General features: G+C 28.2%; 1 protein-coding gene across 3 annotated transcripts in view; it reads left to right on the top strand.

The window, feature by feature from the left end:
* The first annotated feature begins 428 nt into the window (after positions 1–428).
* LOC129921416 (homeotic protein spalt-major) overlaps positions 429–14,917 on the top strand; it is a 28,734-nt gene continuing 14,245 nt past the window's right edge. The window contains exon 1 of one of the 3 annotated variants that reach the window (XR_008773513.1): positions 429–1,863. Coding sequence is in view for 2 of the 3 variants with exons in the window: in XM_056003227.1 (XP_055859202.1) it covers positions 1,719–1,863 (145 nt within the window). In the remaining variant the exon portion in view is untranslated. The remainder of the gene's footprint in view (positions 1,864–14,917) is intronic. The other 2 variants (XM_056003227.1, XM_056003226.1) reach the window with 2 other exon arrangements.

The raw sequence follows: 14,917 nt of genomic DNA, 5'->3' as shown, positions 1-14,917 counted from the left end.
AAAGGGGTGGGACAAAAGTTATGAATTTTATGACAGGCGGGCCAGAGAAATTATGAGAAATTTCAAGATGGAGTCGCACTAAAAAGCGCCGCATTCACACCACCACAGGTGAGTGAGTGAGAGTGAGCAATCATAATTTTTCATCTTTTTCTGTATATTTCTTTTCTTCTTTGATGATACACAAATACAAATGAAAGATGAAAAATATAAAAATTATGAACCACCTTGCTTGCTCCCTCTCACTCATACTGCGAGATATTTTTTTTATAAAAAGATCATAAAAATATCTACAGTTGGTCTTTGCTTGTTGGTTCGTCGTCGTTCGCTCATAATTTTTCATCATGAGTGAAAAAGAGAAGGGTGACTGTAAGAGAAAGAAGAAATATACTTGAATGCGATTGCTTGATAGAGAGAGCGAAAAATTGTGAAAAGAAAACAAATTGAATGAATATTTGTATAAGAATGAAAGAGAAGAAAAATTTGAAATGAGAAAAATAGGAAAAAAAAGGTGAACGAAAATTGAGTGATTTTTCCTGTTGTCGCACTGTTGTTGTGTCAGTGCTATTTTGACGCGCGTTCCGAACATATCCATATCACGGAAGGTACCGCGGTCGCTCATATTTATTATATATCGCCAAATCACAGCCGAATAAAAATTCGTAAAAATATACAAAAAAGGAAAAAGAGTTACGTGTTATTTGGAGATACAAAAGCAGCAAAGAGATACAATATCGTGTGTTTTTTTTATTTTGTTTTGTGGGGGATTTTTTGAAGGAAATTTTTTTTCGAAGAGTGTCTAATATGATAAATGTGTAACTGTCCTCCGGTCAGTTTTTGAGACCATAACGTGACGTTTTTGTTGCCCGTAATAACTCAAATACAAAAATGTATACACACATGCACATATTCTTATATTGATACACAACAAACGGCAAATAAGAGTTACGATACGATACCGATAAGAACGTGGGGAGGGGTAGGCGCGCATAACAGACTACAGTGTGATGGATGAGTGAAGTGTATAGTATGCCTATGTAATGCACGCATATACATATACATTCATACATATATACAATATATGTGGTGTTTTCAATTATTATGACGATGATGATGATGATGAGCACCTAGAGTTATTATTCGTTTATTCGAAAATAATGATGACAGTTGATGACGGCAACGTGCAGTGTAAACACACATCACAATCACAACACTAAAAAAAAAAAAAAACACCACACACCCGATTTATCTTCTCCTACACAATTAAAAATATTGTTTATTAAAAAAGAAAAAAAATAATAATTTTTAAAAAAAAGTTTCTTCTTTTTATACAAAATTGACTGTGCAACCGGTAACGCGTATTTTTGACACAACAAAAAGGATTTAATAAAATTTTATTAAAAATTAAGAAATGCATACAAATATGAAGTGAAGTGAAGAAAAAAGTTGAAAAACGAAAAAGGATTAAACAAAAAACAAAAAAAGTTGAAACATAAAAAAGAAAAATGAAACGAAGATTTAAATTGAATTTATCGAGATGATAATTCGAATGAATTGAACGCGTCTCGGGGACACAAAACAACAAAGTGCGGTTGTGATTTTTTGAGGTTTTTCTTGAATTTTATTTATTGCCATGTTTAATTAACCTCAATGTTTCCGGGTTTTTAAGTTTATTAAAAAAAAAAAAAAAAAAATAAATAAATAAATAATAATATTTTTAAATGAAAAATAATTTTATTACATTATTGGGTGAAATGCGAAGTGATTTTAAAGATAATCAAGATACTATCAATAAAATGATACAATTTGGAACTGTTAAATATGGAATTGTTAAGCAGCTTAAGGATCGAACGAGATCTGAACGAGGTGAGTGTTATTTTGTTATAAATGTACAAGTGATTATTATTAACTTAATTAGATTTTAGGATGAAACTTGTGTTTTTGAAGAAAGAAGAATTTTTGAATGGGAAAGAAAGATGAAGAACAGAAGTTAAGAATATTTTCAAAACCTAATTTTACTTTGATTCAAGAAAAACACAGAATTATACCTACAAGCAAAACTAAAAAAAAAGGATCAGCTGATTCCTTCTACTTCAAGAAAGCTTTTGATACAATACCTAGCAAAGAACAGGAAGATTTAATTAAAAAAGTGTTATTTACCTAAGGTGGCTTTTCTGAATCTTCAAAACAAGGAGTTCCTCAAAGATCTATTCTAATAACTACATACCACAAATATTCTGCAATATTATCAGTAGAAAGGACTAAGGAAGTTATGGTTATACTATATCTCTGTAAATTGTGCAATATACATAGTAAAAGAAAACAATGTTCATACTTGTTTCAACAATAAGAATAGTCTTGAAATATAAACATTTGAAAAAACTGCCTCTCAAAATTAAAGAAATATGTTGGCAACAAACCAAACGAAACGTCGGTAAAATTAATGGATTTGTCTTTTAATTGCTTTAAAAATTCATAGATCATAAAAGCCCAAATTAAAAATACCTACTCAATATTTATCATAATTAGGTATAACTGATTAATTAATATTACAACTTCAAGAAATAAGGCTTGGATGCAAAAATCTACGCTCGTCGTTCACAAAATGAAAAGTTGAATATTGTGTTATTACAAAATTAGATAAGCGACAAACTTTTGAATTTAGTAAAAATTGTCTAACTTGGAACTGATAAATACCCAGAATATTCTATTTGAGATACATTTTGGAAGAGAACCAAAGTAGGTAAGGTTAAATATTAATTCCGACTAGAATTCTGAATCTGTCGATAGAAAGGCCATACAAAGGTACCTACCATAGATAGCAGGTTAGGTTGATAGAGTTTAAAGTTAGCCCTAAAAAGCTAACCTTATTTTGTAGTACGTTTAAGCTAACCATTCGTCGAAACGACGAAGTGATTTTTAACCGCGCTGTTAAGAAAAAGTTATTAACTAATTTCTGTGAAGTTAAATAATTCATGTAAAGTAGTTATTTTCTTAACAGAAAAAGCAAAAAAAGGATTTTTTTACACACGGGTTACACGAATTAAGAATGCAATCGGAAGCTCCTTTTTCCGAAAAATCAGGAAAAATAAAATTAGTGTTCGTCAAATCGACGAAGGTTAGCTTTCTAGGGTTAATGCAATTATGTTTCTAGCTATAATAGCAGTTATCCAATAATTCTTTTTAAATTGTGATTTTTTTTAAATTAATTAATTTTTAAAAACTTAAAGCAATAAATACAAACTGACTTAGAGTTTTTCATTTATAATTACCCTATAGGTACCTATCTTATAGATAAGTGTTTGGGTATAGGTATATTAGGTATTGAGAATTAGTTTAATATTCTTATTTCGTTTTATTTTATTTCAAAAAGTAGCTATGTACCAATAAGGTATCAGGCATATAATCGTAGCATTTAGGTAAGCTTTTGCTAATCGGTGTAATCTACAACTACTATTCTATCTATATATAACTGTATATTTTGACAAAAATCTTATATAGAATTTGTCCAATAATTTTAAAATTCTTGACATCAAAGGTGAAAAGAACTATGTATACCGGAATAAATTTATTTATGAAGAAGGTCTTTAAAATATGTACCTGTCAGGGCTACCTTCGTAGATTTTCAAAAAGAGGCCAAAAAAGAGGATTTTGATAAAAAAAGAGGCCCCAATAAAAAAATGTGAAAATAGAATAAGTTAAGTACGACAGTCACACGAATAACCTCAATTGCGCCTTTTCCGAACAGCAACACAAACCTTTTAACACAATTTCTTAAAATTAAAATTGTGTTATGTTCATACAATTCGTCGCCGTAAAGCAAATTTGTTCTAAGTCACAAAAAGCAAATTTTACAGGGCACGATTTTTAAGTTTCAAATTGGTTTAAAACGACAATTTTCTGCTCGTTTGCCATTCAAGTTATGTTTTTTATTAAGTTTGTTCTTTTCTCTTGAATAAAATATACAAGTTTACCTCATTAGTAGTAGTAGCACATAGAACAATTTCTATACAAGTACGTTTTTTCCTAAAATACAAAGTGGACTTAGAAGAAAATATTATGGGACTTAACAATCAAGAATGCTCAGGCTCATTTTCAAAAGGCTACTTCCCTGTTTTTATTGTTCTATGTCCCGTTAAATTATATTATCTGCGGAATGAAATTTGTTGACAAAAACGGTTTTCAAATTCGGAAAGAGCACATTCAAATTAGTTAAACCGCATCCATAACTCATTTTCGGTAAAAAGTGGATTTAGAACAATTTTGCTTTACGCCGACGAATTTTAAAAACAGAATATTATAAAAACATTGCCTGTGCATAATTTCTTCAAAAAAGAACACACAATTTATCAAAAATAAGCTTTTAAAAATCAAATTAGCGCCAAACAACAGTAACGAATATTTTTTTACAATTGAGTCATTATAATTGAAAGTGGTAATAGGTCACAATTTCCTTGATTTTCAAAAATATGTCAATTTTTTTAATCAAGCGTACATAATTTAAAAAAAAGAGGAAAAAGAGGAACCAAAATATTAAAAAGAGGGATTTTTTGACAATTTTTAAAAAGTGGAGGGAAAGTGGATTGGGTGAAAAAAAGGGGAAAAACCCCTCTTTAGAGGCGCAAAGGTAGCCCTGCTACCTATATTTCTTTATGAACTTTATATCAATGGTAAACTTTTCACTAGACCGCTATTATATTGCCTGAAATGAGTATTGTCATGCATCTAGAACTAGATCTTTACTCTAAGCAAAATGTAAATATTCGAAAATTTTGTGAGTATCTACTTAAAATAAAGCATAAAGGATGATTTACATAGAGTTAAGATGTGAGCTGATTTAAAGAATTTTAAACTGTATCACTCTAAAACAGTAATTCAGTTAAATACTTCGAGTTTTGTTATCCTGAGTGTTTCAGCGAACAGCTTAAGTTTTCATAGTTCTCTCAAGATTTTTAAACTGAATTGACCACATTTTTTATCTTAAGTCCTAAAGCAAAACAGAACGGAATGTATTTTATATATAACTTTTTTCGAAAATCAAATAGGTATTCATTCACACTCATTTCAAATTGTTAATTCATAGAAATATTTAGGTTAGTTTATAAATTTGCAACTATGTCTACAATACATAGTTGCAAATTTATAAATCAACATTTCTTTCAGTTAACCCTTTCGAACCCAAGCTATGAAAATCAATATTAAAAAATGTTTTTTCAGTATTATCGTATCAAAAACGTCACAACTAAGAAATATGAATAGCAAAAAGTTATTTTCCAAAATAATAAATAGCAAAACTAATGTGTTACTCTCATGTTGCATGTAAGTAACATGCACTGCCTATGACCACCAAAAAAAGTCGGACAACTGAGAAAATAATTTTTTATGGAACAATAATATATGCTACTTCTTCTAAGCCAAAAAGCAAAACACTTTCTGGATTATCTTCTTTTATATCTTTTTTTCAAAATTATGACAATATATAAAAAAAAATTTTTTTTGCAAAAAAAAGAAAAAATGTGAAATTCAGTTTCTTTTTCGATAAAAAATAATTAAAGGTATGATATTTGACTAAATTTTTGTAATAATCCAGTAACTAGGCATCAATATCTTTCAATTGAGCCATCCAAACCTAAAAAAATACTTAATGGAATATTTTTTACGAATTTTTAAAAATATGTTACATGAGAGTAACGCTGGGTCCGAAAGGGTTAATAACTCCTAAAGTTTTGTTTCGTTACAATTAGATACCGTACTTCATTAATGTTTGTTAGTTTTGTGTTGGTTTAATTCCTTTTAAAATAAGTCGTTTTTCTAAAAAAAAAAACTGTTTCTCTTTTAACAAATCCATCTTCTTTGCGCTTTTCATGAAGCAATGACGTTCCACAAGGTTAAAACCGCAGACCATTCATATTTTTTCATTCCATTTCTTAATATTATTTTCTTAGCAGCTTTGATCAGAATTAATACTGTTCTAACTCAACAATGCTGAAAAGCGAAATTCTAAGCACTAAAATAGTTTGTAACAAACAAACGATGTGTTTATTAAATCAAGATTCTTTACAAAATTTGGACTTTTTTCGCACAGACAAATTTCCTTTATTCCTTAAAAGTTTTCTGTCTGCATTGTTTTCTCTATAGTCTATAGATTTATTTTAATTTAAGGCTTTAAATTAAAGTAGTACAATTAAATTATCATTTTTCAGTGCTGAGTTGTATCATAATAAGTTGCCCTTTTAGTAAAATTACCTAAATATATATCTACACATTATTTGAGGGAGTAAAACATTAAAAATTTGTTCAATTGATTGGATTTAACCTAGATTTCGTACTGTAGAAATATTTCTTAAAAACTGTATTCATTGATAACTAATACCATTTTTAAATGTCAATTTGGTAGGTATCTAAATACAAATACTGTCTTTCCTTAGTTCCAATCTAGTTTCATTTTAATATTTAAAAAAAATGCTCTAAATAATTAAAGACAAAACCTATTCTATATCGATTAATATTAAAATATGTGTACCTAACTACTTATGAGAGCATTTATTTTCCATTATTAACACATACTATTTAGATCTAAAAATAAACTTTTTAATCTGTCTTAATGAAAGATTGTGAGACTATAATATCATCCAAAACGTGTCATTATTTTTTTTTGTTTTACTAATAGATATCTATTTGGTCTTTTGCCTAATTGATATCCATAATTTGCATAGTTGTTGTGGTTTTTGAGTATATGATAAATAGATAATGGCTTTGTAACGTCTTTGGTGGTCAAAATTTGAATAGCAATTTTTAATATCAGAGTGGCAGGTAGACAATGTAAAATTGGTACGTTTATTCAACTTTTAATTTGCCGAATTTAGAGCAGACATAGTACCTAGTTTAGCATTCTGCTATCTGTTAAGGTACCATAGGATATTATTTCCTTACTGGAGAACTTAATAAGAATATAATCTTTTAATATTCAGACTCCTTTGCTGAAACGAAACGCTAGCTGATATTTAAGTTTAACTTTAAAGCTTTAATTAACTGGTTATTAATTTATTTGTAATAATAGGAATCTAGTCCTATCCTAAATTGTGTTAGACTAGACTACCTACATCTGAAATTTTGAAGTGTAAACTACTTGAAAGTATTCGTTTAAATACTTTTAAAAAATGTATAAAGAAGTACTTGATGTCTTTCCGAGAAGATTTTGCCTTTCCAATTTCATAGAAACAAGTAAAACAAGCTGTTTCAAAGCAATGAAAGTTTAATCCAGACCTACCGTAAAACCGGGTGACTTTGGCACGTTTTCAAATTCAAATGTGAATAACTTCTGAAATAATTTTTTTGTTTGATGAAGATTTCAACCAATTTACCTGCTTCGCTCATTCTATAGGTATGATTAATCGTGAAAAAATCTGTCCGACAGTTCTATAGATAAATTCCAAAATATGGGTGGCCAAAGTCACCCTCCATTCCGGGTGACTTTGGCCGGTGGGACGTTTGCTATATTTCCAGTTCAACTACAAGTAGCACGTCATTCTAACCCAGCCCAAATGAAAGAGCAGATTTTTCAAAACGTGGGTATTTTTTTTTATTTTCGTAGGGTAAAAGCGGGTGAGATGGCATACCTTTTTTGTTTTTGTCATATTTTACAAAGTAAACCACATTTCATATTTCTAACAATGCAAAAATGTTCTATATTCAATATCCAACGTATTATTTGGTTTACAGAATTTTATATTTTAAATGTATATTTTTAAATTAATATAGAAAAAAAGTTTAAAAAAAACCATCTCCCCCTACAGGGTGGGTGAGATGGCGCATGAGTTTTTTTAAGGTTTCTATTGCCAAATTCATTGCACAAATGGTTGAACGATGTGAAGAAGTCAAGCACCAATGCATGTCATATAATAGATTGCAACTTGTCGTCTTTTTTATAAAATTTGAGCTTGCCTGAATTACTTAAAAAAAATATTTTGAGGGTGATATGGCACATGCTAACACTATACTCAATTGAAAAATTCTTGTACGGAATGCGCCATTTCACCCGCAAAAAACTGCGCCATCTCACCTTTTTTCGCATAATTCCTATTCGTAAGCACCCATAAAAAGCAGATAGAACTAGAGCTCAGATTTCACGCGCAATCCATAACTTATACTCTCTTGTTTGTATTGGTGTATCAAGGGTATCTAAGATCCCAACGACTCACAAAATATCGGAACAAAAAAAAAGAGCGAAAAAAAAAATTCGAAAAAAATCATCACATGATTTGCTTTGAAATTTTTTTAATTTTTTGTATCAAAGACAAAGAAACGAATACTGGCTACTTCGATTTAAAATATTTAAAGAAAGCTAAAAATATATTTCATACATTTTTAGAGCAATAAATGTAAAAGATATTTAAAGTGCGCCATCTCCCCCGCCGCGCCATCTCACCCGCTTTTACCCTACACAGAATTGTCGGTTTTTATTTGATTAAAAAAAAAAAAAAACAAAAAATTAATATTAGCATAAATTTTGATATCCTTCTCTCTCTGCGGTCAACCATTGGAACAAGAAGTTTCTTCTCCAGATCACTTTTGCTGACTTGTGCAACGTCTTTTTTTCTCTGAAGCTGTACCCAGCACCTCTTCGTAGGAATGACACTGTAACCTCATCGATATCAACATTTAAGATGCAGCCGAAGTAAAATGTTATTTTAGAAGCCTAGGAAACACGTCTTTCGGCACTGTTTTGTTTTCGAGTTTGCCATCTTATACGCTGTTAAGTTCTTCATCCATAATATTTTAAGAGGCCGAAAGAAGGCTACGTCTAGTGGTTGAGCTGCCAAATGTTGATATGTATGATCTAATAACATTTTAATTATATTGCCAAATATCAGTTTTGCCAACATATACCAATATATAAAAACTAAGTCTAGTGCAAAAATTAAGAGGGTGACTTTGGCCACCCGGCCAAATTCACCCGATATGCCGGCCAAAGCCACCCTACCATATGGCATTTTTTATAAACAAATTAAAATTAATTTTTATGAAATAATTACAAGGGTAGAATAAAAGTAATTCAACTTGCAAAACAATACACATATCGGAGTTAAAGTCATTTTGCAATCCTATTTCTTCAACATGTTCAAACCATCAAACATTTTCAGGTGATTTTTTTTAGCATTTTTAAGAAAACTAAATTTTAGTATAAATTAATATCTTATTTTAATTAAATAAAGCTAGTATGATCACTTTTGAATTCATCAAATTATACGAATTTACAAAGAAACTTGGAAAAAATCAAACAAGTCCTTCATATATTAACAATTTTTAAAAAAAGTGTCCATGTCAAAGTCAAAGTCACCCGCCAGGCCAAAATCACCCGGTTCTACGGTACATAGGCAACCATTTTGTACAAAAATTATGCTGTGAAAGTTTTTACCGTTACTTCTTCAATAGAAAATTATGTTTAACGACTTACAAGCTACTGGTCGTCCTTCTTCCTACGAAAAAGTATAGCCAATACATTAAAATTATAATTTCTCTGAATTCCAACTCTTTGAAAAGATTCAAATTCTCCTTTTTAATTGTTGAAATCTAGCTATTCCAGTTGCAGTTGAACTGTAGGTAATAGAAAACTTTGAAAAACAACCTACAACTTAGAATCACTTAGGTCCTATACTGTTATTAATTAAACCTGTTTATTAATAAAAGCATTTCAAAAGTTTAAAACTTATCAAAAATATCGTTCTCGTATCCTTTTCCTGATAACTTAAATTACCGTCGGTATTTCTTCCAAAAAAAACCTTCCCCAATCCCAATCATTAATTTCATTGTCAAAATATTCAAATAATTACCGCACTTAAATCGAAAAAAATTCATTCAAAAATCTTAACTCAAATAATAAAATCATTCAAATCCTTTTTCTTTTTTAAATTTGGTTTGGTTTCTGGCTATCATACTCTTTCCATCTCTCATTTAATCACATCGATTAGTTAACACAGTTAACAAAACAAACAAAAATACCAAAAAACCAAGAAATTCCATACAACTTCTCTGTCATTTTTCCTGCCAATTAAGCGTATTTGGTAGCTGTTTTAAGTTAAAAAAATATTCTTCATGACTCCTGTCTCTGATAAAAATCCTTTTGCTCATTCCGATTAATCGGTTAATTAAGCTTGTCTCATTCATATACTTTACCCATCCAAATGATGAAAATAAGAAGAAAATTACAACAACAACAACAAACATTCATATCTATAAAGGAAATAATAATAATAACGCACCACCATTAAAAATTTCATCTTCTTTCACAAAAAAAAAGAAAGAAAGAAAAAAAAAATGGAGATTGGCAGATCACCATCATCAGAAAGGGGCTTAAAAAACTAACTCCGGTGGCTTAATTAGTATCGAGAAGCGGTCACTTTGCTATCAAATCTTCACCATCTTTAAATTTTTCTTCTCCGTTTTTTTTTTTTTTTTTGTTAACTCGAATATTTCTGAAATACAGCTCTAATCTTCTCCATCTTGTTGAATAAAATTAACAAAAAAAAAAAGGCAGATACAACATTGTTGTTGTTTTTTGTTATCGTTTTTTTTTTTTTTTTGATTCTTAATATTAATAATTAATATTCCATTTTATGGTTTAAAATTTTTAAAATCCCAAATAAGCCGAAAAATCTTTTTTTTTCGAGTCCAAAAATATAACAACAAAAATTAATGACTATCCAAAATGCTTTCACAGTGATAAAATAGGGAAATTAAACCCACGTCTAAACCCTGTTAAAAAAAATCTGGCTAAAACAAAAGGGCATACAAAAAACGTTCAAAATTGAGTTTGTATCTGTGTGATCTTTTCCATATGGATGCTGCAGATGTATGAGTAAAAAAGGTATGAATGTAACTAATTATGAATAAATTAATCTAAATGTGCACAAAGGTCTAAGAGACTATGTGGAATAGTCACTTGGACCAAAAAAAAAAAAAGATAGATTTCCATCTTTAACTCTTTTAAAGGGAGTCAAAGATATGCCACTCTAGTCTTAGCACTTTAGCCATCATCTCAAAGTCTCAGGGCTTACTCCAACAAAAAAAAAAAGAGGTATAGAATCTGTGTATCTTGATTTCTGATGTGGTGTGAGAGAGTTCACCCAATGACGTGGATCTCTGGTCGGTTGGTAGATGGTGACAGTAGCAAAGATGAGATACATTCGACGTTGGAGGCAATTTACATTTAAATGAATCAATAAATAATTTTGTTTTTTGTTGTTAGTTTTTTTTTTTTTTTTGTTTTTGTTTCGTTACTTAATTTTTCTAGTTCTTCTGCCTGAGGTTGAATTTCATGTCTCATCTTTTTTTCGAATTTATTATTATTTTTTTTCTTGTCATTTGGGAGGGTTTCGAGGGGTAAATTTTTGAATTTTTGATTATTTAGATTTATATTATAATGGATGCGCTGATGATGGGACATTTTTTTGTTGTTGTTGTTTAATTTTGAATTTGTTTGATGGAACTTCTTGTTTTATTTTTTTTTTCTTCTTCTTTTTCAATTTTGTTTTTTATTAATTTTTTTTTTGTTAAAAAGAAAATATATGTTCACTCATTAGGAAACCACTTAAATGATAGGCAAATGAGTGCAGAACGAATCGACGAAAAATTACCTTAACAGAAATATTTTTTTTTGTGTGTGTTGACAAAAAAATTAATAAAACAAAAAATAATAATGGAAACACAAACAAAAAAAGAAGAAAGAAAAAAAAGATACAAATGTGAAATCATTCACAATTTGAAATTGATAAATTATTTACATGATAGTGACGAGTTATTTTTTGTGGTTTACAATGTTGTTGATTTTTTTTTTGTATATTAGAGAAAGACAGTGAGTCAATAGTTTCTAGGTATTGTTGGTATTCTAAGATAAGATTTATGTGTCATAGAAATATTTGTTTGAAAACAATACAAACTATCGAGATGATTGAGAAGTTTTGAAAGTTTGTTTATACTTTTTTTTAAGAAGTCGTTAACTTGGAGTACCTAAGTGCGTCAAATATGGCCCACCCATTTGTAAGTAGATACATTTTTCAAACCCGTCGTCGGCGTCTCTCCAGGCTCATCACAAAAGACTGATACTAATGGAATAATTTGTACCTATATGCTTGTAGTTTTTAGTAATTTATATTCATTGGTAGGCCATATTACCCACTTAGGCCAAAGTGGACATTCTCACTCCATTTAAAAAAAACATTTACCGAAAGTTTGAAATAAATGATGCGCATTTGGTTTCAATTCTTGCATAAAGTGAACGATCATTTTGAATATCCTTCTGAAAAAATGCAATTCCCTTCTCTAAATTATGAATGAATTATGTTGAAAAACTAAACTGGTCCTCAGAAAAAACCTACTTTTAATTACTCTTTTCTATTTGATATGCTTTCTTTTAAGTTAAATAAAATTAATAACTTAAATGGTATAAAGCAATTATATTTTAATTAGGTGTTGAAATCTTAACAATAAAAAAAACATTAAGCTCGATACAAAAATATATTTTATTTATTTAAATAAATATAATTCCAATTACAAAAAAAGAAGACAAAAAAAGAAATAAAAAACTGTAACACCACTCATACCAACCTATAATAAATACAACCTATGCCCTTGCATCCAATTCATAATAATTAAAATTTAATTTACTCACTTAATTAATTTTAATTTAATTTTCTTAAAAAAAAAAAATAAAATAAAAAGAAAGAAAATAAAATAAAATAAAGAAATAAATATTAATAATATGATAAGTATCTAGGAAATTCTTCTACCTAGTAGAAAAAGTTATCTATATATTTATTACTTGTTTAATATGCAAATTATTCTTCAACTGCGTTTTTCTATCTATTATACCTTTGTGTCGATATCTATATCGTAATAAGTACTGTATGAGTACTCGTACATTGTAATTTCACGGACACCATAATAATTTTATACAAACGATGGTGATAACTCGACTCCCCAGTTAGTATACAAAATTTATACAAAAAATCATTATCACGAACAACAACGTGTATCTAAAAAAACACACATATGTACCTTACCTACTCTATGTAGACAACAAGAAAGAAGCAAATGAAAAATACGATTTCCTTTAATTTTAGTTTTTTTTCTACGTTTTTTAAAACACAAAACAAAAATTTTATTTATTATTTCGTTTAATGTACAATCAAATAAAAAAAATAAAAAAAAAAAAAAAAAAATACAAGAACGAGTTGAAAATTCGAATTGCAAATTTCATGCGATATAACCAAAGAGTATCTATATACAACACGACAATGTCACCCTTTTTATTATCCATTATATTTTTTTTTTTTTTTTTTTGTTAAAAAGTATAAGTCTATATTGCACACACATATTGTAGGTTAAATTATTCCAATTTTGACCTCAGATTGTATTTTGTATACCTCTATACTGCCTACTGGTTTCTATGTTTGTCGAGCAGTAGTTCGAATTATTTTTTTTTTTTTTATTGTAACTCATCAAACGTCTATCTATTAGATACTGACGTTGCTTCGTCGTAACACACATTTATTTTCAGTTTTACTGGTTGTTTAGGTTTTTACTACTCCTGATGGTTATTTACGTATTTATATTTTAATTGCTCACACACATCATTTTTATATCCGTGAAATATTTTTCAATCTATTTTACAAGCCTGATCATAGATCAATTTAAATTTTATGCATATTTTTATTTTTTTGTTAGTACAATAAATTTGAAAATTATTATGTGATTACACTATTCTATCTGTTTGTATAGTAAAACATATCTATCTATTATAATCGTGTGGGTAGAGGATATAGGCTGCCCTCTGTCAGATATAAATCGAAAAATTTTATTTAGAATTTCCATAATTCACATGAGATAGGTATATGTACAATTAATTTTACCACTAGTATATTCATTCATCCAGGTATTGCACAGAACGGTTTTTTTTATGAAATGGACGGGATTAGTCATATAAAATAACAAAGGCCAGAACTTTAGATGGCTCCAAAATTGTGTTAAAATAAATATTATAACTCACTTTTTGTTTTATAGATATTGTGTAATACATTTTTTAAGTTCTTTCTTTTAATTTTTCATATTTTTTTTTTTTTAACTTTTTACCATTTTTATTTTTTTAAGTATTTAGTTCTATTAATTTATTTTTATGTTTTATATTTTTGTATTGATTATTACTTTAGTTTTGTTTTTTTTTTTTAATTAAAGTTTTTTTATCTTTTAAATTTTCTTTTTTTTTCTAAAATATTGTGATATAATATTTTTTCAATAATTTTTGGTATATTTTTGCAATTTTTGTTTTTTTTTTTAATTTTTGCCTTAATTTTTATCTTTTTTTCATTTCTTAAATTTCTTGATTTATACTTTGTCTTTCTACAAAGAAAAACAAAATTTTGTTAATAAAAAACTTGTTCAAAATATTAATTTTTCGTTATAAGAAAAATATATTTTTATTTAAGAAAAAAAAAAAAAAAATAATCTAAAAAGTGTATATTTTGCAATAAAAATATTTTTTTTTATTTGTTATCGTTTTTACATTATTTATTTTTTTATTAATTTCCAAATTTTCATTTTTATTTTATTTATTTTTAATTTTTTTATTTTTACATTTAAGTTGTATACATGTTAAAAAATTAAATATTTAAACTATATATGAGGTTGATATCCCAATAACAAAGCCTTTTAAAAATAGATCCGCTCCTGTTTATAATCAACACCAAAATCAAATAAAAGCTTTTGCATTGAATGTGGAATGTTTTAGATTGGTACCAAAACTACACTGCCCAGTACATACCTCACCTCCTATATAACAATAATACAACACCTCTACTACATATCTATAGGAAAATAATCATATTAAAGTAGCGTTTTCATGTGTGAACTAAAATTTTGTATT

Source organism: Episyrphus balteatus, chromosome 1 (genome assembly GCF_945859705.1).
Source record: "Episyrphus balteatus chromosome 1, idEpiBalt1.1, whole genome shotgun sequence".
Taxonomy (NCBI): domain Eukaryota; kingdom Metazoa; phylum Arthropoda; class Insecta; order Diptera; family Syrphidae; genus Episyrphus; species Episyrphus balteatus.
This window is presented reverse-complemented; position numbering and strand designations above follow the sequence as displayed.